Genomic DNA, 24,394 nt, shown 5'->3' with positions numbered 1-24,394 from the left:
TGTCCTGTTTGGAGGCTGGGCGTGGGCGGAGCCGGAAGCGGGAGCGCCTCTCCCGGAGCTTTTGAGGGGTGAGTGACGCAGGTGAGGCCGGAATGCGGGCTTCTCTCTGGCTATTGGCGGAGGAATCGTCTACTCTAGTCCGGGCGGAGCAAGCAAGCCGCCACTCCCTCTCTGCTCGTTGACACGCGTGGATCCGGAGTGACTGTGGCTCCTCCCGGGAAGGGGGAGGCGGAAACGGCGCGCCCTCTGCTCCACGCGAGCCCTGGTATCTTTTCCCGACCAGAGCCCTTCTGCCCCCCACCCCACCCCCGCTGTAGATCCTATACTGTAATTAATATATGTATGTGTTGGTGTGGGTGGGTGTGTATATATGTGCGTGTGTATGTATATGTATATATATATGTATATATTGTGTGTATGTTTATATGTGTATGTTTATATATATGTGAGTATGCGTGTGTATATGTGTGTGTATATATGTGTGTGTGTTTATATATGTTTATATATATATATATGTGTGTGTGTGTGTGTGTGTGTGTGTGTGTGTAGACAGAAACAGACAGGAAGTGCATATGTATATGTGGGTGCATATATGTGTATGATTATATATTGTTTTTTGAGAGTGTGGGGTGCGCAGTTGCGAGGGGGAGTGGATCTCGGAATGGAAGATCTCTTGGCCTGGCCTCTTGGCCTGCTCTCTCTCCCACCCGTAAATCTGGAGGGGCTGTGGCTAGTGCCCCTTCCACCCCAGGGCCTCCCGTCGCAGATCCAGGGAGCGAGCTCCAAGGCTGCAGCTCCCTGACTCTCGGGTATCAACTGAGGGCTTCAAGGCCCCTTCAGGGAGGAAGATGCTGACCTGGGGAAGTTACTCTGCTGGATCTGCCCAAAGAAGCCCCTCTGATCTAAGTTAAAAAAATATCCACCTTCATGAAGGGGCTCTGCCTGAAAGCTTGAAAAGGCAGGAGTTCCCAAAAAGAATAGCAGAGTTGGAAGGGACCTTGGAGGTCTTCTAGTCCAGCCCCCTGCTCAGGCAGGAAGCCCTATACATGTAGTCCTTGACTTATGACCACAATTGAGCCCAAAATTTCTGCTGTTAAGCAAGACATTTGTTAAGCGGGTTTTGCCCCATTTTATGACTTTTCTTGCCGCAGCTGTTCAGTGAATCAGTGCAGTTAATAGTTAGTAGCCTGGTTGTTCAGTGAATCTGGCTTCCCCCTTGACTTTGCTTGCCAGGGGATCACATGATCCTGAGACACAGCAAAGGTTATAACTATGAACCAGTTGCCTAGCATCTAAATGTTGATCACATGATCATGGGGATGCTGCAAAGTTCGTAACTATGAAAAACGGTCACAAGTCCCATTTTTCAGTGCCATTGTAACTTTACGGTCACTAGCCAAACTGTTGTAAGTGAAGGACTATCTGTAATACCATTTCAGACAAATGGCTATCCAATCTCTTCTTAAAAACCTCCAATATTGGAGCACCCACAACTTCCTGAGAGAAGCCGTTCCATTGATTAATTGTTCTCACTGTCAGGAAGTTTCTCCTTAGTTCTGAGTTGATCTCTCCTTGATTGGTTTCCATCTGTTGCTTCTTGTCCTGTCTTCAGATGCTTTGGAGAATAAGTTCAACCCCTCTTTTTTGTGGCAACACCTTAGGCGTACCTTGGAAGGAAGTCTTCAGAAGACTGATGCTCCTTTCTGTTATTTCATTGCAGGTTGGGAATAAGCAGCTTGTGCCTCTAAAGGTCTTCCATGTACAGCAATAAAAAGAGTGGAGCAACAAAGATGAATGAATGACACCGTTAAATTTCTCATCAGAGTTGTTGTGAAATTCCAGTTCCGTGAACTAAAGAATTTTTGAAGACTTTCGCTGCTTGGAGGGTGCATGTTGAGCGCAGAGGGAAAATGAACAGAGGAAAACCAGCTTGGGAAGGATTGACACTTTGTGATCCTCTTCATACGAAGAGCAGTGCAATGGACCAAGAACAGGCAGGACAAAAAATCCAGACTGAAGAAACAGTCAGTTTCCGTGCAAAGAGACAACCCTTCATGGAGCTCCACTACCAGGATGCTGAGGGTCCCCGAGGACTCTGCAGCCGCCTCCATCATCTTTGCAATCAGTGGCTGAAACCAGAAAAGTACACAAAAGCCCAGATGCTAGACCTGGTGATCCTGGAGCAGTTCCTAGCCATCCTGCCTCCAGAGATGGGGAACTGGGTGTGGGAATGTGGAGCCGAGACCAGTTCCCAGGCAGTGGCCCTGGCTGAAGGCTTCCTCTTGAGCCAGGTGGAGGAGAAGGAGCAAGGAGAGGTGCAAATCTAGTTGTTTACAAGTGAGGGAATAATGCCAGTGTGGAATATTTGGGGCATTTTTACATGGCTCTTATTTCCACACACAAATATTTTTGAAGGCGGGTTGTTCTGTGTTCTCACATGTGGTACTTCTAATACCTTTCTTTGCTCTTCTCCACAGTTGCAGATAGAGGCACCCTTTCAGGGATTGATTGCTGAGCATCCTGAGGCAAGAAGGGATCTGTTCAATCCTTGTCAGAACAATTTCTTGGGCAGAATCTCTCCAAAGGATCTGAATCATGACATGTCACCAGGTAAGCAAGAGATCCCTTCTGATGCAGTGAAGTTCTTAAGAGTACTCTGGGGGGTTTTATTCCTGATCTTTTAAAATCAACTCATGGCTTTGTGTGCTACAATAGCACTTGTTTCTAGTTTTTTCCTGAATTGATAACGTATTCTTTTAAAAAAATACCTATTTCCTCCCTCTTTCAGGCGCAGAGAACGGAATCGTATACCAGCAGGTGGTAGGAGAAACATCTCCTCCTTCCGATGAAGCAGAAGCAGACGTTGGGCTTCCAGGGCAGGTAGGAGGAAATTTTCCTGTGCCCCAAAAAGTGCAAATATGGTTAAGACAAGAAGCATTTAAGCCAGTGGTTCTCAACCTTTTTAATGCCGCGACCCCAACCAGTTGTAAGTCGAGGACTAAACTGGTCGTAAGTCGAGGACTAAACCGGTCGTAAGTCAAGGACTAAACCGGTCGTAAGTCGAGGACTACCCAACCGGTCGTAAGTCGAGGACTTTCCCTGCCCGGGAGCACCGCGCATGCATGGTTCTGCCCCCTGCGCCGGCCGAAGCGTAGCTGGCAAGCGGCAGAGACGGAGCAGGCCGACCACCAGCTGGCCCAGCCCAAGGGAGGTAAGGCACCCACCGGAAAAGAGGAAAAAAAATGGCGGACAAAAAAAATGGTGGACAAAAAAATGGCGGACAGCCTTGCTTGGCGACCCCCATGAAATGATCGATCGACCCCAAATGGGGTCCTGATCCACAGGTTGAGAACCACTGATTTAAGCTATCTCCCGCCTCCATTTCAACCTCTGTTCCAACATGAGACTCTTTCCACCTGAGGGGTCCATGTGTGGCATTTCCTTTTCTTATATCTTCAAATATTTTATTAGCTTATTAAAATATAAAATACAGAAATACAAAAAGAAGGAAAAAAAGGGAAAATAAGGGAGGAAAGGGGGAAGAGAAAAAAGTCTAAGGGAAAAGGAGAAAAAAAAGTATTGACTTCTGACTCTTTTTGGACAGCCATTTGTCTGAAATGGTATAGGGTTTCCTGCCTGAGCAGGGGGTTGGACCAGATGACCTCCAAGGTCCCTTCCAACTTTATTATTATTATTATTATTATTATTATTATTATTATTATTATTATTATTATTATTATTATTATTATTATTATTATTTAGTAGCATTTACTTTTACATAATATATATATGGCTAATCTATTTTATGTATATGTGTACATATGTGTGTATAATATAGAGCAGTGGTGGTGAACCTATGGCACGGGTGCCAGAGGCGGCACTCAGAGCCCTCTCTGTGGGCACACGCGCCATCGCCCCAGTCCTAGGCCTTCAGCTGGGTTTTATAAAACCTTTTCGCTTTAGGCCTCCGCCGCCGTGTACAAAAAAAAAGGTTCAATCAATCAGTCAATTTCAACTTCTCGCGGGAAAAAAAAAGATCTTGCAAAGTTGGAATTGATTGATTGAACTTTTTAGTCCCACCCAGTCTGTTGTTACCACCTTACCCACGTCCACCCAATGGGCCATACCCACCCGGCACCCGACGATGCATAAGTGGGTTTTGGGTTGCAGTTTGGGCACTCGGTCTCTAAAAGGTTCGCCATCACTGATATAGAGAGATAGATAGAAAAATAGATATATAAATATAAATAGATATAGATATGTAGATAGATACAGATATATAGATATAGATATATAGATAGTTATAGAGCTAGATATATACGTAGATAGATATAAATATAAAAAAACTATTATATGTACATACATATATAAACATACATATATACATACATACATATATAAAATAGATTAGCCATTTCTATAACAACAATTCTTTCTAATCAGCAAAACTTAAAATCAAAGATTCATTTTTCTACCTTAAGCACAAAGTCCAAAAGCAGCTTCCAAGTAGAAACAAAATGAATTGTGTTCTTTTCTTTAATCAAAGCAGACAATTTAGCCATCTCTGCTAACTCCATCAAGTTTTACAGCCGTTTGTCCATTGTGATGGCTCATCCTTTTCTTGATCAGTTCCTTTCCAAACAAAGGATAGAGCTGGAGCAGTTCTGATGGATGAAAGGCAGAGCTGGAACTGATGAGTCCAGAAAAATCTGTGATTCGGGCCTTCACAGGCACTGAATTCTGGGAGATGCAATGAAGTTAATCAGCCTTTTGGACCCTAATGATGTTGAGAGGGAATGGAGGAGGAAACCTTTCCTTTTACTCCCTCAAATTCTGAAAACAGCCAGGAAAAAGGTTATGAATGTCACCACTTGATAGGTCTCAGAGAATTTCATCTTTCCCAGATTTCCTATTAGTGAGGAACTTTTGCCTCTCTTTCAGGGTTCCATATTCTTCAAGGAGTTGTCCATCTGCTTCACCGAGGAGGAATGGGATCTGCTAGATTCTGATCAGAAAGCTCTGCATGGAGAAGTCATGCTGGAGATGTCTAGGAATGTGGCTTCTCTGGGTAAAAAAATCCCTCTTTGTACTTTGTCCAAATACAGGTACTGTGTTTCTCCGAAAATAAGAATGGATCTTTCTTTTTTTTTCCTCCAAAGGAGGCAGCAGGTCTTATTTTCGAAGGATGTCTTACTCACCTCCGGCACCGACAGCCCCACCCAGCCGGTCCACTTCTGATCGAAGGAGCAGCTTCATTCTGCTAGTCCATTCTGGCCTGCATTTTGCAGTCAGGCCTTTCCAGAAGGCCTCTGCAGTTGAGTACTGAGCTATGGATTCAATCCATAGCTCGGTTCTCTGCCACAGTGGTCTGGAAAGGCCTGTGGCTGAGAAATGCAGGCCTGGCTGCAGAAGATGCCACACAAGTGGGCCGGTGAGGAGAGGCTTGGCTGCAAGTGGGTGCAGGGCACGTGGGGCAGCTCCACACACACACACCCCAGCTTGATTTTTAGGTGTGTGTCTTGCCCCAAAACTAGGGCTTATTTTTGGGGTAGGGCTTATATTAGGCCCACTCCCAAAAATCAAGCTAAGGCTTATTTTCAGGGTAGGCCTTACTTTCAGGGAAACACGGTAATCCTTGACTTAAAACAATTCATTTAGTGACTGTTCGAAGTTACAACGGCACTGAAAAAAAGTGACTTTCACACTTAACACCATTGTGATCAAAATTCAGGTGCTTGGCAACTGACTCATATTTATGACAGTTGCAATGCCCTGGGGTCATGTGATCACCTTGTGTAACCTGACAAAGTCAACGGGGAAACCAGATTCACTTAACTCTGTTAGTAACTTAACAACTGCAGGGATTCACTTAACAACTGTGGCAAGAAAGGTCATAAAATGGAGCAAAACTCACTTAACAAATGTCTTACGATCAACAGAAATTTTGGGTTCAGTTGTAGTCGTAAGTTGAGAACTACCTGTAGTTGGATATGGCAAGTAGTAAGAAGGAATATATTTTGTTTCTTTCATCATATTCCCTAATCAGGAGATCATCTGACAAACTGACAACTGTATGAATCATTGACAAGTTGAAAGCCAAATATCTCTACTGGCAGTTAGGGAAGGGATCCTGGGAGTTTTTTTCCCCCCAAAATTAAATACCAATCCATTGTGAGGGTTGTGAACAAAAATCAAAAACCATGTTTGGAATTATATGGAGTTTAAAGAAAGAAGTCAGTAGGAAATGGCTCTTACAAAAATGTGTCATCTGACTGCATGTAAAATCATGTAATTAGATTTCAAAACCTGAACAATATTGTAAAGCTGGATTGGAACCAGAAAGTTGAGACCAAATTAATTGGAGAAGAGAGAAGTTGCTCTGTTGAAAGAAATGATGGTGATTTGGATTATTTAACTTGGAGCAAAGTTGATCAGGGGCCATATGATGTAGAATCATGCACTACACAGAACCAGCGAATAAAGAAAACATTTTCTTGCTCACTCTAACTTTGTTAGAATTCAGGATCTTTGCATTAAAATAAAATGTGAGATACTTAGAAGAAAAAAAGGATGATTTCAATATGTAGTTTAACTGGAATTTTCTGCTACTGTGTTTTTCTCTCAAACAGGCAATGAGCAGAAGAATGAGATTTACCAGGAATCTGGAGAGACACCAATACAGATTTTAAAAGTTGAAGTGGGAGAAGAGGATCAATGGCAATCCAAAAGTGAAGATGGAATCCAATTAAATGATCAGCGGGAAATAAATCCTCCTCCTTTATCTCTGGAAATCTACAATATGCTGACCCAAGAAGATCTTAATCAAGAGAGGATGGGACAGTATTTAGGCTGTCATGAAGTCTTTGATGGACAATCAAATTTCAATAGTCCATGTGAATGGAGACAGGAAGGGAACAGGTATAATCAAAACTCCTCTCCTCGTTGGGGAGATGAGATGGGGGGGAAAGCATTTAAATGTAAGGACTATGAAAACAACTTCAATTATGCCAGTAACCTTGTTTCCCATACAAGGAAACACACTGGAGAGAATCCATACAAATGTATAGTGTGTGGAAAGAGCTTTACAAGGAATGATAAACTTACCGCTCATGTAAGAATTCACACAGGGGAAAAACCATATAAATGCACTGAGTGTGGCAAGAGCTTCACGAGGAATGATATACTTATTTCCCATAAAAGGATCCACACGAAAGAGAAACCATACAAGTGCATGGAATGTGGAAAAAGCTATAGTCATTCTAAAAGCCTTCTATCTCATGAAATTATCCACAAAGGGGAGAAACCATATAAATGCATGGAATGTGGAAAGAGTTTTAGCCAGTGCAGTAGCCTTATCTATCATAAAAGAATCCACACGGGGGAGAAACCATATCAGTGTATGGAGTGTGGAAAAAGTTTCACACGGAATGATACACTGATTTCCCACAAAAGAATTCACACAGGGGAGAAGCCGTTTAAATGCTTGGAATGTGGAAAGAGCTACAGTCATTCCAGAAGCCTTATTTCTCACGAAACGATCCACAAAAGGGAGAAACCCTATCAGTGCATGGAATGTGGAAAGAGCTTCAGCCGATGCAATAGCCTTACCTCTCACAAAAGGATCCACACAGGAGAGAAACCGTATAAATGCATGGAGTGTGGAAAAAGCTTCAATCACTCCAGTAACCTTCGAACCCATAAAAGTATCCATAGAGGAGAAAAACCACATAAATGCCTGGAATGTGGAAAGAGCTTCACAAGGAGCACAGATCTTACTTCCCATAAAAGGATCCACACGGGAGAGAAACCCTATAAATGTATGGAATGTGGAAAGAGCTTCACTCATTCCAATACCCTTACTTCCCATAAAACCATCCACACGGGGGAGAAGTCATATAAATGTACCGAGTGCGGAAAGAGCTTCAGTACAAACAGTTCTTTAACTTCCCACAAAAGGATCCATACAGGAGAGAAGCCATATAAATGCATGGACTGTGGAAAGAGTTTCAGGACAAGCAGTTACCTTACTTACCATAAAAGAATTCACACAGGGGAAAAACCCTATCAATGCCTGGAGTGTGGGAAAAGGTTTAATCACCCCAGCACTCTTGCTTCCCATAAAACAATCCACACAAGAGAGAGACAATATAAATGCCTAGAATGTGGAATGTGTTTTACACAAAGTTGTCACCTTACTTCCCACAAGAGAGCCACAATGGGATTTAACTACATAAATGCTTAAAATGGGATGAGACCTTTCATTCTTGTGACTTGATAGCCCATATCAGAAAGTGCATGGAAAAACAAGTGCTTCAGTGAGAATATTCTTGTTACTTGACCTTAAAAAGAGATGACCACATAGATTAGAAAGTTGGCAATATTTCTTCCCTGAGGTTATACAGGTAGTCCTTGACTTACAACAGTTTGTTTAATGACTGTTCAAACTTACAATGGCACTGAAAAGGGGGAGTTATGACCGTTTTTCACACAACGGTTTATGACAGTTGCAGTGTCCCGAGATCATGTGGATTAGCTTTTGCGACGTTTTGACAAGCAAAGTCAATGGAGAAGCCAGATTCACTTTAACAACCAGGTTACTAACTTAACAACTGGAATGATTCACTTAAACTCTGGCAAGAAAAGTGGTAAAATGGGGCAAAACCTGCTTAATAAATGTCTCACTTAGCAACATACATTTTGATCATAAGCTGAAGACTACCTGCATATGGTCTTTGATAAGCAGCATTCAACCTTACAGGCAGTAGGTCCAGGAAAAAAAGTACATTTGATTTTCTTACCATTTTAAGTTTATTGATATCAAAATCAACATGTTAAGTATACATTATATATTTATTCCCTTGTATTTTTAACGATTTTCCTTGTAATGTCACGGCTGATGATCAACCTTATAAGAGGCTTTGGGAATTGCACCCAGATTTTCCAAGGGTCCATTGGGGTGTGATCTGCAGTTTACTCTGAGCTTTCAGATGATAGGATTAACCCTGCTTTGGTTTCCTTCCCCCCCCCCCCCCCAGCAAAGTATAAAGTCTTAGAGAAAGGCAAAAATAATATTTTTCCTCAGTGTTTCATAAAAATAGCTTTCCTGGGCTCCAAGATCACCGCAGATGGGGACTGCAGCCAAGAAATTAAAAGACGCTTGCTCCTGGGGAGGAAAACTATGGCAAATTTAGACAGCATACTAAAAAGCAGAGACATCACCCTGCCAACAAAAGTACATATAGTCAAGACCATGGTTTTTCCAGTTGCAATGTATGGCTGTGAAAGTTGGACCATAAGAAAGGCTGAGCGCAAAAGAATTGAGGCCTTTGAAATATGGTGCTGGAGAAGACTCCTGCGAGTCCCTTGGACTGCAAGGTGATCAAACTGGTCAGTCCTAGAGGAGATCAACCCTGACTGTTCTTTAGAAGGCCAGATCCTGAAGTTGAAACTCAAATACTTTGGCCACCTAATGAGAAGGAAGGACTCACTGGAGAAGAGCCTAATGCTGAGAAAGATTGAGGGCAATAGAAGAAGGGACGACAAAATGAGGTGACTGGATGGAGTCACTGAAGCAGTAAGCGTGAGCTTAAATGGACTCCAGAAGATGGTAGAGGACAGGAAGGCCTGGAGGAACATTGTCCATGGGGGTCGCGATGGGTCGGACACAACTTTGCAACTAACAACAACAACAACAAGGGGGCAGAATGGCTCAGCAGTTAAAGATGCTGAGCTTGTCAGTTGAAGAGCTGACAGCCTGTGTTCGAGATCCAAGCAGCGTGCGACTGGGTGAGCTCCTGTTACTTGCTCCAGCTGCTGCTCATCTAGCAGTTTGAAAGCATGCAAATACGAGTAGATTACTAGGTACCACTTAGATGGGAAGTTAATAGTCTTCTGCGTACCTCGGCATATAGTCATGCTGGTCCCATGACTACAGAAGTGTCTTCAGACAATGCTGGCTCCCTTGGCTAAGAACCAGAGAGGAGCACCACCACCCCTAGAATTGGACATGACCAAAAGGGGAACCCTTTACCTTTAATTTGCTTGCATTAGAAACTAAAGGATGTGATCTCTAAGCAAAAGTGATCAGTGATCAAAATTGTAGAAAAAATTAAAGTTTCCAAAGAGTCAATTTAGATGTTCATGCCAATTAAACATAATAAAGTTTGAGAATGCTTGATGAATGTTCATAATGTTGCCTTTTTAAATGTAATTATGGATGAATATGCTTAGGATGAGATTTCATAGCAATGAATGGGATAGGGAAAAACCTTCCAACACTGCTGTGACTTTATAAAAAAGCATACTGTTTGAAAACAAGGTGTAGAAAAAGGCAGAGTTCAAATCTTACTTGGTGTGACACAAATCAGAGGTCAGGATCCACAAATGCAGGGAATGAATGAATGACAAGCTGCAGCAATAGCAGATTCCCTAATATGCCTGAAATCTGAAGGTCTTTAGGAACTCAGAGCCAAATTTCTGCAGTGCAGTTTGATTGAATATGGTTTCTCAATTGCTATCGGCACCGAGGATGGCTGCCTGATTATTAAATTGATTGATTATGTACCATTGACTTAGTATTGACTCTTAATGATCAGGTAGGTAGATTTCCTCCTGATGATCTGTTCCTAACTTGTTTTTTTAGATCTTGCTGGATTATTAAATGGAACCACCTAATTGTGATCCTGAAGCCACCAGATGTAATTAAGTTGAATTATCTAAATCTAAAAAAAAACCTACCTGGCTTAGGAGTCAAGTCCTAAAAAGAAAGGCAGTTTTCAGTATCACTAAGCATCTGGTTGGTTGGACACCTTATGTAGGTCCAAGGCCTCCTGAAGAAATTGCATCTTATTTTTAGATGATAAAAGATACTTAGACAGTTGTCCACATATTGGTAAAACAATTGGCCTCTCTCATTTTTCTTCTTCAGCAAAATTCCTGGTTTAAATTTTATAACTGAACCTTTTTGAGCATCAATAAATGAGTGACATTCTTGAAGCATTAGTTTCAAAGTGATTTTGGAAAGAGAGACAAATAGGTTGAAAATAATAGAGTGAGGCCATGTAAAGTTCTTCGCGTAAGAAAAAGCAACTGAATATACAAGATATAAAATGGGGTATTTTGTGAAATCCGCAAAGGAAGGTCCTCCCTAGGTGTGAATTATTATGAGGGGATCTGGCATCCCTTATTTTGAAGGGATTCTTTGATGGAGCCAGTGAAGTGCTAGTCTTAAGTGTTAGGACTGTATGTTTATTCTGAGGTGCCGGCAGTTCAGAGAACTTCTAAGGGGGATTGAGGGCAAATCAAAGGCTTTTCTATGTTCTTTTCTATATAAATTCTAACCTTACCTTTGCCCAGCAACCATAATGCTTTATTTCTGCTGATTGAACATTTCTCTCTTTGCCACTCCTTGTTCTGCCATAAGAAGGAAAGGTTCTTTGGTGTGATACTGTGGTGTCTTCCTGCCTGAAGGCTGCTTAGCTGTGTTTCTCCAGGGAACACTGGGATTTTGGAAAGGGGGGGGACACAAGGCAGGAAATGAGTGTCATCTGCCATGGCTCTCCAGGAAAAAGCATAATTGAAGTGAGTAATGCAAGCAAGGAGGAACAGTCGTTAAAGAGATATTTTTTATAGATATCAAGTCTGAATGTTGCTCCTCAGTATGTAAGAATAGCCATTGAAAAACATTTGGCTGGTAACCCAGTTAAATGAATAGCTCATTAAATTGTGTGGGGTTTTTTTTTGCTCTTGAAGCATATCATCCCAATTTTTTTGTCCCAGCAGTGAAAAGAATCTGTGTGAAAATAGGCAAATAGTAGATCAACATTTCCTTCCCCAAGCAGCTCGCTCTTTCCCAGTTCTTCAAAGAAATGACCCAGCCTAATAATAATAATAATAATAATAATAATAATAATAATAATAATAATAATAGTAAAGTTGGAAGAGACCTTGGAGGTCATCTAGTCCAACCCCCTGCTTAGGCAGGAAACCCTATACCATTTCAGACAAATGGCTGTCCAGTTTCTTCTTGAAAACTTCCAGTGTTGGAGCATTCACCGCTTCTGGAGGCAGGTTGTTCCACTGGTTAATTGTTCTAACTGTCAGGAAGTTTCTCCTTAGTTCTAGGTTGCTTCTCTCCTTGCTTAGTTTCCACCTGTTACTTCTTGTCCTGCCTTCAGGCGCCTTGGAAAATAGCTTGACTCCCTCTTCTTTGTGGCAGCCCCTGAGATATTGGAACACTGCTATCATGTCCTCCCTCGTCCTTCTCTTCCTTAAACTAGACATACCCAATTCCAGCAACCGTTCCTTATATGCTTTAGCCTCCAGTCCCCTAATCATCTTTGTTGCTTTTCTCTATACTCTTTCTAGAGTCTCAGCATCTTTTTGGCATCGCGGTGACCAAAACTGGATGCAGTATTCCAAGTGTGGCCTTACCAAGGCATTGTAAAGTGGTATTAACACTTTACGTGATCTTGATTCTATCCCTCTGTTAATGCAGCCTAGCACTGTGTTGGCTTTTTTGGCAGCTGCAGCACACTTTTAAAATCACTCTATGTCTCTGTATGCACAAATCAACACATACATCCTTTTATGTATTATGTATTACCCAAAGTATTACCCCATTTTTGTGTATTACCCAAAGATGCATGAAGCAACTGGACTTTCTTGTTTTTCTTTGAAGACTTCTTGGATGAGAAGTGAAATGTCTTCAAAGGAAAAACAGAGCTGAAGAAACGTCTTTGATGAGAAGCGAAACGTCTTCAAAGAAAAACAAGAAAGTCCAGTTGCTTCCTGAAAAAGCATCTTTGGAACAACTATGACCTGGATGACTGAGAATTTCCATAGACATTTTATGTATTACCTGTTCAGTGGGCTATTGTCAGATCCCTTGAGAGGATAATGAAATGGATTAATGAAACTAGTTTAATGAAAAGCAGGACTAGCGGTGATAGCAGTTTTCCAATATTTGAGGGACCGCCACAAAGAAGAGGGGGTCAAACTATTCTCCAAAGCACCTGAAGACAGGACAAGAAGAGAAGCAACCTAGAACTAAGGAGAAATTTCCTGACAGTTAAATAATCAGTGGAACGACTTGCCTCCAGAAGTAGGGGTGCTCCATCACTGGAGGCTTTCAAGAAGAGATTGGGCAGCCATTTTTTCAGAATGATATAGTGTCTCCTGCTTGAAAAGGTGGTTGACTAGAAGACCTCCACAGTCTCTTCCAACTCTGTTATTCTATATACTGTAAGTGCAAGGTAGAATCTGGCTGACTGTTTGTTCAGACTTAAAGCCAACTTGGGCATTCTTATCGAGAATGATGGGGTCCAGCACCAGCCTCTTGAGGAGGGACCCTGTCTAGTTCCTCAGTTCCAACAGGATCAAACTGTTCTCAAGTAAGCTGGTAAGTCCTTTCCAGGGCTCTTATCCTCAGAAGGACAAAACCCTTCCTCCCAGTGGTTCCTAGGACCTAGTGCAGAGAGCAACGAAGATGATCAGGGATCTGGAGGCTAAAACATATAAAGAACAGTTGCTGGAATTGGGGATGTCTAGTTTAATGAAGAGAAGGAGTGGGGTGTGACATGATAGCAGTGTTCCAATATCTCAGGGGTTGCCACAAACAAGGAGTCAAGCTATTCTCCAAAGCACCTGAACGCAGGACAAGAAGCAATGGATGGAAACTAACCAAGGGGAGAAGCAACCTAGAACTAAGGAGAAATTTCCGGACAGTTAGAACAATTAATCAGTGGAACAACCTGTCTCCAGAAGTTGTGAATGCTCCAACACTGGAAGTTTTTAAGAAGAAATTGGACCACCATTTGTCTAAAATGGTATAGGGTTTCTAGCCTGAGCAGGGGGTTGGACTAGAAGACCTCCAAGGTTCTATTCTATTCTATTCTATTCTATTCTATTCCATTCCACTCCTACTCTACTCTACTCTACTCTACTCTACTCTACTCTACTCTACTCTACTCTACTCTACTCTACTCTCCCATTTAACCTGTTCTGGGGGCTCCAACGATCTTGTGAAGTGACCCCTGCTGCTTAGTTGGATTTATATGTCTGGGCTGATGGTTGTCTATTGCTACTGCCATTCGCTTGTTCTCTCGCTGACTGCCTGCTGTTGTTAGACTCCTGCTCTCCTTCCTTCATTGTTGGGTTGTCTGCCTCTCCAGCTCCTTCATCCTAGGAGACCTCCAAGGTCCCTTCAATCTCTGTTACTCTGTTATCCACTGCTCAGCTGAGCAGGGTTGAGCTTGCTCATATTCGCTGCCCTCTCATGCAACATTTGACCGCTGCCCACCAAGCCACCCACTGGCAGCAGTCCCAAAGGACTGGATAAAGCTGAATAAAGCTGGATAAAGCTGAAACTGGGCCAGAATGTAAACCCCAGGAAAATCCCCACCATAACCCTCCAACCACTACTGCCCTCCTCAGAAGCCCCTTGTCAAGCAAGCACCCATTTCCATCCATCTTGGACGTTTGTATCTTGGCGATTACAAAGGGCTTGGGACTTCATGCCTGTTCCAGGAATCCTGCTATAACTGCAGCTTTTTCTTCATTCCATGCATTTTTAGGTCTTGACCTCGGATTTGCATCATACTGAAGATTTGAAATCGGCCTCTTTCCATACTTTATTTTTGAATATTTTTCCTTGTATGCAATGAAATCACCGCAGTGTTGGGAAGGTTTTTCCATATCCTATTCATTTCGGAATCCGCCTCCTAAACATATTAAAGATAGTCCTCGCTTAAAGGCTGGTCATTTTAACAATTGTTCAAAGCTGTGATGGAGCCAGAATGGGTTCTTTGCAGCCATAAAGCATCCTCAGCCATTGTAAATGTCCACCCCACTTCACCCCCAACAATTCCATAACTGCATGAATGAGTTTTGCTTAATGACCGCAATGCTCACTGAACTGCAGTGAAAAAGGCTGGAAAATTACTTCTGGTCATGTGGGTGCCTCGACGTATGATCACAATTCTTGTTTGAAAGTCAAAAGAGTACCTGTAATTAACCATAATCAGTACGTTTAAAAAGGCACCATTATGAACATTCAACAAACATTGTAATTTTTCCTATCTTTAATCTGCATAAACAAACTGACTAAGCAGGGCCTTTGCACGTTTTAAATTTTTCCAACAATTTTATAGAAGGAACTCATTGTTTGGCTTCAAGCGCAAGCAAATCGCAAGACATATAGAAATAATTATTTCTAAAACTAATTTTATGAAACACTGAGGAAACACATGTTGAAAAAGAATGATTTAAAGCCATGGCCCCCAAACTTTTGGGCACCAGGGACCAGTTCCGTGGAGAGAGTTTTTTTCACAAACTGAAGGGGGCGTGGTTTCATGTGCTGCCTGCATCCCGCGGATGGGGCTTCGCTTGTTTGCGTGGACCAGTTTCTGGCATGCCGTGGACCAGGGGGTTGGAGACCCCTGATTTAAAGTACACAAAAGAATTTACGGGTCTAAATATTTGAAGAACAAGTCTGAAATACAGTTGTGCATAAATGATGAACGTGTAATTGCTAAAATGTATAAACTTTTATTGAAATTCAAAATGGAAGAATGAGTAATACAGGATAAAGTGGGCTAAAATATTGGTTACAATATAGATGGAACAATGGGAAAATATGATTCAAAGGATTTAAATTTCCATTATGTTATAATCTTAACTTTTTTAATAAGATAATGTACCATTGGTAGGTCACCAGAAATTATCTAGAACAGGGGTATCAAACTGCTAGCCCGCGGGCTGGACGCGTCACAAGGAAACTGCACCTACCCCATTGCCGGCAATGGGGAAAAAGCTCCGATAGGTCGCGCGACGTCATGTGACGTCGCGAGTTTGACATGTCTGATCTAGAATACATAAAGGCACATCATTATGTTGGAAATCTGAACAACAAAAAAGGGACATTTTATCATCTTTGGTGGACGCATAAGAAATCTAGAAAATGTTGGATCCAAATACATACACTAATTTCAAAGTTTTTAATGATTAATGTACAATTGAAACCACAGGTTTTTATTTTAGGAATGATCTATAAACAGTTGGAAAAAGTCATGATTTTTTTTTTTGTATGATAACTGCAGCAGGACTATGCACAAAGATGGAAAGCTTCAGGACTACCTACAATGGAAGAATGGTTGCTGAAAATGATGAGACTTGCTGAGATGGCCAAATTGACTTCTTTAATCAGAGAAAAGACATTATATATATACTACAAAAACTCTTGCCTGTAACTTGTAACTGGGCAAAATGGTGCATCGTAGGGCAAAATCTTTTTAACTAAGGTTCCTCAAATGGGCTAACTTATAGAATGCATCCAAAATCTGGGACCCATGATTTCTGTGGGATTGAAATTTGGCAAATGTGTGGTTACATCAGTGCTGCCACTTTGCCATCTAGAAATTCAGTAGATTGGTCCGACCCTAGCCCTTTGGATGCCAGATGAAGTGGCCCCGCCATTGGCTGTTGGAAGGCAGTCAGACGCAGTCAAGCTAGCAGGAAGTTGCAAATCACACCGCTTTTTTGTCCTTAATCATTCAGTTTGTTTAGATAAGAAAATGTCTCTGAAATTATAACACAACCAATAACAAACTAAAAAAAAACGTAAAGGTTTCCCTGTCCAGTTTTGTCCAACTCTAGGGCATGGTGCTCATCTGTGTTTCTTGGCTGAGAAAACCAGTGTTGTCCGAATACATTTTTCATGATCATGTGGCCAGCGTGGCTATATGCCAAATGCGCATGGAATGCTTTTACCTTCCCACCTCAGTGGTACCTATTAAACTACTCACATTTGCATGCTTTCAAACTGCTAGGTGGGCAGGAGATGGGGCAATAAACGGGAGCTCATCCTGCCATGCAATTTTCGGGTTTCAAACCCTGGCTGTCAGCGCGGCATCTTTAACTGCTGAGCCATCACACGCACTTTAACAGTCTAGTATATTACTAAAACTCTCATGTCTGATACTTTGTAACCTTCAACTGTTGACCAGGAATCTAGTGTCTCTATTGACAGCCTTGAAGGAATATATGTGGCTATGTCATCATTGCCTTTGCAGGCCTTCAAGGTCATGGAAAGTTCCTTGGGAAACATCTAATGTCCCTGAGATAACACCTAATGTCCTTGGAAAACCTTCAAGGGAGGCGAATGACTATTTTTGTACTTCTTTAGCTTATCTAAAGTCCGCCAGCTTGTCTGGGTGGAGTGTGCCAATGCTTCTGGGTGAAGAAATGGACAATGTAGCAAACATAGAAATATGAGTGTCAAAATGTGTTCAGGGTTCCCTCTTCCTTAGAGGGACCCGCCTTTATTCAGCTGAATAAATGTGTAAAAGCGTATCAAGGCAAATCCCTGGACTGTTGTTATTCATACCGAGCCACACCTGAAATGGCAAAACACAACTGGGTGATACGCTGCATCATAGGCCAAAGCTTTGTCAACAATGGTTTCTCATATGGGCTAACTTAGAGAATATCAAGACCCATTACTTCCAAGGGAATTAAATTTGGGGGGAAATTTGTCATTTCAGTGCCACTGCACTGCTTTTCAGTGCTACCACGGTCAACTGCAATGACATGATCTTCCTTTTCAATATTCCCCGACAGCTTCCCACAAGTCCACAGGGAGCTTGGTAGTAACTGCTTTGATAGCTGACGCTCCTTGTCACCTTCCCATTAGCAAAGCTATTATGGGAAACTTGCAGAGAGGTCAATGGAAAAATGAGACACCGTGTTCTGGTCCCTCTGCACTTGAACAGCTGTTGGCCACTCGCCTCCTGCCTCCCACTTGTCAGCATCCAGCATCATAGGAAGAAGGGAAGGAAGGAGAATGAAAAGGGAGGAAAGAAGAGGAAATGACTTCTATGTCTCATTTTTCAATTTTCCTTTTGTTTGTGCACTTTTAACTTTCTCTTTGATTTTTCTATTTTTTTACTTTAGTTTCTAATAGGTTTTTATTTACATTTAATAATATCTTTCATTAAAATAGTATGCATAAGATAATTGATACATCACTTGGGAGAAAAAAGAAATTCAAACCAGAATCAAACCTATCGTCTGAGAGCTCAGAGTAAACTGCGCTATCATAGGCAGAGAAGGGTCCCACGTGGGCCCTTGAAAAATTAGAATGTAGCTCTCAAAATTCACTTAATAATAATAATAATAATAATAAAGTTGGAAGGGATCTTGGAGGTCATCTAGTCCAACCTCTGCTCAGGCAGGAAACCCTATACTATTTCAGACAAATGGCTGTCCAGTCTCTTCTTAAAAACTTCCAGTGTTGGAGCATTCACTACTTCTGGAGGCAGGTTGTTCCACTGGTTAACTGTTCTAACTGTCAGGAAGTTTCTCCTTAGTTCTACGTTGCTTCTCTCCTTGATTAGTTTCCATCCGTTTCTTCTTGTCCTGCCTTCAGGTGCTTTGGAAAATAGCTTGTAAGCCTGTAATTCTTAACATGAAAAATCATTAAAAATACTAAGGAGAAAATGTATATTCTTAATACGCTGATGTTCATACTGCTTGAAAATCAAATTTTGATTTCCTCTTGAGCACAACCACTGTTTGAAACATAGGATATTGCTCATCCTCAAAAGCCAGGTGCGATCAGATAAGAAAATCAGAAGCGAATATATGCAGATTATCTCCTTTTTGAGGGAAACTAAAATGAATCGTCACACACTTCAGTTAATTTTCCTTGCGATTTCCTTCATGGGTTATCAGATCAGACCCCAAAAATGAAAGCTCTTACCGCATTTATATAGTTAATCTTCACTGTGGATTTTTTGATGGGAAATAAGGTGAGAACTCTGAGTGAAACCCTTTCCACATGCTAGGCACTTATATTTTCGTTGCCCTGTGTGGATCCTTTTATGGGAAGCAAGATTGCTGGAGTGATTGAAACTCTTTCCACACTCTACGCATTGATAAGGTTTCTCTCCTGTGTGGATCCTTTTGTGGGAAGTGAGGGTGCTAGGGTGACTGAAACTCTTTCCACACTCTGTGCATTGATAGGGTTTCTCTCCTGTGTGGGTCCTTTTGTGGGAAGTGAGGGTGCTAGGATGATTGAAGCTCTTTCCACAGTCCATGCACTGATAGGGTTTTTCCCCTGTATGGACCGCTTTATGGAAAGCAAAGGTGCTAGAAAGATTGAAGCTCTTTCCACAATCTGGGCATTGATAGGGTTTTTCTCCTGTGTGGATTCTTTTATGGGAAGTAAGATAACTGCTTGTCCTGAAGCTACTTCCACACTCCATGCATTTATATGGCTTCTCGCCTGTGTGGATCCTTTTGTGGGAAGTTAGGGAACTGTTTGTCCTGAAGCTCTTTCCACATTCCATACATTTATATGATTTCTCCCCTGTATGGATGGTTTTATGGGAAGTAAGCGTATTGTAGTGAGTGAAGCTCTTACTGCACTCCATGCACTGATGTGGTTTCTCTCCTGTGTGGATCCTTTTATGGGAAGTAAGATCTGTGCTCCTTATGAAGCTCTTTCCACAATCCGTGCATTTATGTGGTTTCTCCTTTTTGTGGATACTCTTATGGGTGCTCAGATTACTAGAGTGACTGTAGCTCTTTCCACACTCTGTGCATTTGTAGGGTCTCTCCCCTGTGTGGATCCTTTTATGGGAAGTAAGATCTGTACTCTTTGTGAACCTCTTTCCACACTCCAAGCATTCATATGGTTTCTCCCCTGTGTGGATTCTGATATGGTTGACAAGCTTATCATTCCTTGTGAAGCTCTTTTCACACTCTGTGCATTTATATGGCTTCTCCCCTGTATGAACTCTAGTGTGGGCAATAAGTTTATCGTTCCTTGTGAAACTCTTTCCACACTCTGTGCATTTATATGGTTTCTCTCCTGTATGAATCCTTAAATGGGTGATAAGTTTATCATTCCTTGCAAAGCTCCTCCCACAAATGATACATTTGTATGGATTCTCTTCAAAGTGATTCATTTTATGGGAAATAGGTTTGCGGAGGTAGTTGAAGTTGTTTTCACAATCCTTACATTCTAATGTTTTTTTCTCCATCTCATCCCCCCGATAAGACGGGGAATTCTGACCATATCTGTTCCTTTCCTGTGTCCATTCACATGGGTGAGTGAAGTTTGATTGTTCTTCAAATATTTTATCAAAGCCTAAATACTGCCCCATCCTCTCTCTATTAAGATCATCTTGGGTCAGCAAATCATAGATTTCCAGACATAAAGGGGGATGGTTCATTTCCTGTTGATTATTTAATTGGATTCCATCTTCACTTTTTGGTTGCCAATGATTTGAGAAGGTGTCTTCTCCCACTTCAACCTTAAAAACCTGTAAAAGTGTGTCTTCTGGTTCCTGGTAAATCTCCTTCTTCTGCTCATTGCCTGATTGAGAGAGAGAAAAAACAGTGGAAAAAATTGTTTCTTCTCTTTCTCATAGAGAAGACTCATAAAAATATCATGGGCAACCAAGAAATCAAACAATACAAACAACCAGATTCAAATTATTCTATTTTAGACATAGGCAAAAACCTGGGTCTGCTGCTGGAAAATTAGGTCATAGTCTTCTTCGCATGAAGAAAAGTACAACATAATAAAGTGGATGGATTTATTTATAGTGGCAATGAGTGTATGACTGGAAGACCTCAAAATCCAGATCATATGGAGAAAATCTATGTGTTCTCAGTCTGTCAGTCAGTCAATCAATCAATCAATCAAATGTTTACATTTAATGGAGGAAGCCCGAGTTCTAATACCCTGAGTGAGCAAGAAACATTTTTTAAATTTATATCTTCTATGCAGTGCATCATTTTGTATCCTCCATCATGAATCCCCAGACATGTTTGCTCCAAATTAAAGAATCAAAACCACTATCAACTTTCAGCTCTTCACAAGGCGCCTGCTGGCATATGAGGCCATTTTCTCTAGGTCTCAGGAGGAAATAGCTGTGCACAACCTGGAGAAGAAGGCCTTATACAGCCAGCAGCTACTTTGTAAAGGACCACGCTGGCTATGCTTGGCCAGCAGTGGGAGCAAGAAGACAGCAAGGATGATCTAGGGAGGCAGGGGCCACAGAGTACAAGGGGCCAAAAAGATATAAAGGGGGGGAGATAGCTGTGTATGTGGGAACTATTGTGGATTTTGATCATGTGATTGTGGGGGGCAGAACAATGGCCATCATTTTGGGGACTGGTTGAGCGTACCTTTTTTCAGCACCATTGTAACTCTGAAGAATTGCTGAACAGGTGGTTTTTTAAGTGAGGACTACCTCTATTCTCGAGTATGAGAGCATGTAGAAAAAAGGAATACATACCTGTGTAGCTCCTGTAAGACCTCCCTTCCTGAAAGCTGGTCAGTCTATGCAAAGCTAAATGCACTGCATAGTCAAAAGGTTGAACACAGAACATCCAATATGGAAGATATGTATGCTTGAAGGTCAGTAAAGACCAAGACTAGTGCCTACCACCTCCAACAAATCAGCATCAAATATTAACAGGTAGACTGCCTATTTGAAACTTGCTGTCTAGATTGTAGCTCACAGATTCAAATGGCTAGCCTGGTATCTCAGGCGCAGAATACCTTAGAAGGAACCATAAAACAGATGGCTTCCAATTATAAAACACCATATTTGGATAGAGGAATTCTTACACAGAGAAGCTACATTCCAAGAGGTCTCCAGCATGACTTCTCCATGCAAAGCTTTCTCTTTGGGATCCAGCAGGTCCCACTCCTCCTTGGTAAAGAAGACAAACAACTCCTTGAAGGATATGGGACCCTGAAAGAGGAAGGAAAAGTTTCTTACTAATAGAAAAACTGAGGAAAGTAAAGTTTTCTCAGAAGCCCATGAAGCAGTGAAATTCACAAATGTTTTCCTGGCTGGTTTCAGAATGTGAGGGGCTACAGGGAAAGATTTCATTCTCCATCATCTTTTGGTACCAGCTAGGTCCCAAAGGTTGATTAAATTCACTGCACCTCACAGGACTCGGTGCCCCTGAACGCCCAAATCACAAGCTCATTCTAGAACCATCAGTTCTAGCTCTGCCTTCCATCCTCCAGAGCTGCTCCAGCTTTTATTCAAAAGCAGCTGACCAAGAGAAGGACAAGCAAAGTGGATGTCCAGAAGAAGAAAGGGTCTCACATTGGAACAGAGGTTGACTTTGAGGGGGGGGGGAGAGATAAAATGGATACTTCTTGCCTTAATCATATTTGCACTTTTGGGGGCACATGAAATTTTCCTCCTACCTGCCCTGGAAGCCCAACATTGGTTTCTGCTTCATTAGAAAGAGATGTTTTTCCTACCACCAGCTGGTATATGACTCTGTCCTCTGCAACCGAAAGATGGAGGAAATTGATATTTTTTTTAAAAAGAATGCTTTATAAATTCAGGGGTAAAACAGAAACAAAATCACTGAAGCACACAGGGCAGGAATAAAAACCCTTTGAGGAAGAATTTTGTTGCCTCAGAAAGAGTCCTCCCTTACCTGGAGACAAGTCCTGATTTAGATCCTTTGGAGAGATTTGCCCACGGAAATTGTTCTGACAAAGATTGACTGGATCCCTTCTTGCCTCAGGAACCTCAGTGATTAACTCCAGGAAGGATGTCTCCAGCTGCAGCTGTGGAGAGCAGCAAAGAAGGGCATGAGTTGCATGTGGGAACACAGAACTCTGCTTCAAAAGCATTTGGGCGGTGCTGCCATGTAAAAATGCCTCAAATATTTAAGATTGGAATAATTTTCCCACCCACCCCTTTGAACCAACCTGCATTTCTCCTTGTTCCTTCTCCTCTGCCTGGCTCAGAAGGAAACCTTCAGCCAGAGCCACTGCCTGGGAACTGGTCTCGGCTTTGCATTCCCGCACCCAGTTCCCCATCTCCGGTGGCATGATGGCTAGGAACTGCTCCAGCACCACCATGTCCAGCATCTGGGCTTTTGTGTGCTTTTCTGGGTTCAGCCATTGATTGCAAAAGTGATGCAGGCGGCTGCAGAGATCTCGGGGACCCTCAGCATCTTGGTAATGGAACTCCCTGAAGGGCTGTCTCTTTGCACAGAAAATGACTGTTTCTTCATTTTGGATCTTCAGTCCTGCCTTTCCTTGGATTACTGCACTGTTTTCCATATGAAGAGAATCACAAACTGCCAGTTCTTCCCAAGCTGCTTTTCCTTGGATCATTTTCCCTCTGGGCTCAGCTGCAACTCAGAGTGGAAGTCTTTCAAGCTTCTTTTGTTCTCAGGACTGGAATTTTATTCTTTTATTTTCAGGACCAGAATATCATAAAAATTGTAAGGAAAAATTTAACATCTTTATTGCTTGACTCTTGTTGAGGCACCTGCTGCCTAGTATTCCCAACCTACAATGCAAATAACGGAAAAGACCATCACTGTATTGTCCCAAAGGTGCTTTTTTTTCAAAAGGCTACTGGACTTTCTTTGTTTTTACTTAAAGACATTTTGTGTCTCTTCATAAGAAGCTTCAGAAGAATTGAAGAAGCTTCTTGGATGAGAAGTGAAACATCTTCAAGCAAAAACAAAGAAAGTGAAGTTGCCTTTTGGAAAAAAAAAAAAAAGCACCTTGGGACAACCATGACTTGGATGAGCAAGAATCTCCATAAAGACATGGTTATTCCAGCTTGCGGGACTGGCCTAGGGGAAAACTTTTAGAGGGGGTTTTAACTATAATTTTAATCAGACCAATCATTAATATTTCCCTTTTAATTAACTTTTAAATTTGTTGTTGGATATTTTTGTACTTTTTATCTGGTTGTTAGCCGCCCTGAGTCTGCAAGGAGAAGGGCGGGATATAAATTTAAAAAATAAATAAATAAATAAATAAACATCACTGTATTGGAAACTTCCTTCCTTGTTGAAAATCTCCTGTCTTTCAAGCCATCCCTTAGAGCAGTGGTTCTCAACCTGTGGGTCGGGACCCCATTTGGGGTCGATCGACCATTTCATGGGGGTCACCAAGCAAGGCTGTCCGCCATTTTTTTGTCCGCCATTTTTTTTGTCCGCCATTTTTTCCTCCTTTTCCGGCAGGTGCCTTACCTCCCTTGGGCTGGGCCAGCTGGTGGTCGGCCTGCTCCGTCTCTGCCGCTTGCCAGCTACGCCTTGGCCGGCACAGGGGGCAGAACCACGCATGCGCGGCGCTCCCGGGCAGGGAAAGTCCTCAACTTACGACCGGTTGGGTAGTCCTTGACTTACGACCGGTTTAGTCCTCGACTTACAACCGGTTTAGTCCTCGACTTACGACTGGTTTAGTCCTCGACTTACGACCGGTTGGGGTCGCGGCATTAAAAAGGTTGAGAACCACTGCCTTAGAGCCACTATGAGCATAGAAGATTCATGAATGAGGGTATTTTTCATTCATATCGGAGGGGCTGTTGGGCAGATCCAACACAGCAACTCC

The 24,394-nt window shown here is 42.1% G+C and overlaps 2 protein-coding genes and 1 pseudogene across 2 annotated transcripts in view; 1 reads left to right on the top strand and 2 right to left on the bottom strand.

The window, feature by feature from the left end:
* LOC107290506 overlaps nucleotides 1-24,394 on the bottom strand; it is a 154,755-nt gene that overhangs the window by 81,568 nt on the left and 48,793 nt on the right. The window contains 1 exon segment of the mRNA XM_029284759.1: nucleotides 18,758-19,867. Coding sequence (XP_029140592.1) covers nucleotides 18,758-19,867 — 1,110 coding nt within the window.
* Nucleotides 2,308-24,394, top strand: part of LOC107290500 — a 177,079-nt pseudogene continuing 154,992 nt past the window's right edge.
* Nucleotides 20,034-23,241, bottom strand: LOC107290504 (zinc finger and SCAN domain-containing protein 31-like). The gene is made up of 4 exons (XM_015819388.2): nucleotides 22,751-23,241; nucleotides 22,474-22,606; nucleotides 21,641-21,767; nucleotides 20,034-20,377 (listed from the first exon to the last, which is right to left on the bottom strand). Exons 1-4 carry the CDS (start codon nucleotides 23,159-23,161, stop codon nucleotides 20,371-20,373), a joined length of 678 nt encoding a protein of 225 aa, XP_015674874.1. The 5' UTR covers nucleotides 23,162-23,241; the 3' UTR covers nucleotides 20,034-20,370.

The sequence above is a fragment of the Protobothrops mucrosquamatus genome, unplaced genomic scaffold, assembly GCF_001527695.2.
Source record: "Protobothrops mucrosquamatus isolate PMUCROS unplaced genomic scaffold, P.Mucros_1.0 scaffold910, whole genome shotgun sequence".
NCBI classification, from domain to species: domain Eukaryota; kingdom Metazoa; phylum Chordata; class Lepidosauria; order Squamata; family Viperidae; genus Protobothrops; species Protobothrops mucrosquamatus.
This window is presented reverse-complemented; position numbering and strand designations above follow the sequence as displayed.

Coding starts and splice junctions, on each gene's coding strand:
- LOC107290504 (XM_015819388.2), bottom strand. CDS start 23,161: ATGATCCAAGGAAAAGCAGCTTGGGAAGAACTGGCAGTTTGTGATTCT. Junction 22,607..22,750: donor AGGAACAAGGAGAAATGCAG/GTTGGTTCAAAG, acceptor TGCTCTCCACAG/CTGCAGCTGGAGACATCCTT. Junction 21,768..22,473: donor AAATCAGGACTTGTCTCCAG/GTAAGGGAGGAC, acceptor TTCCTCTTTCAG/GGTCCCATATCCTTCAAGGA.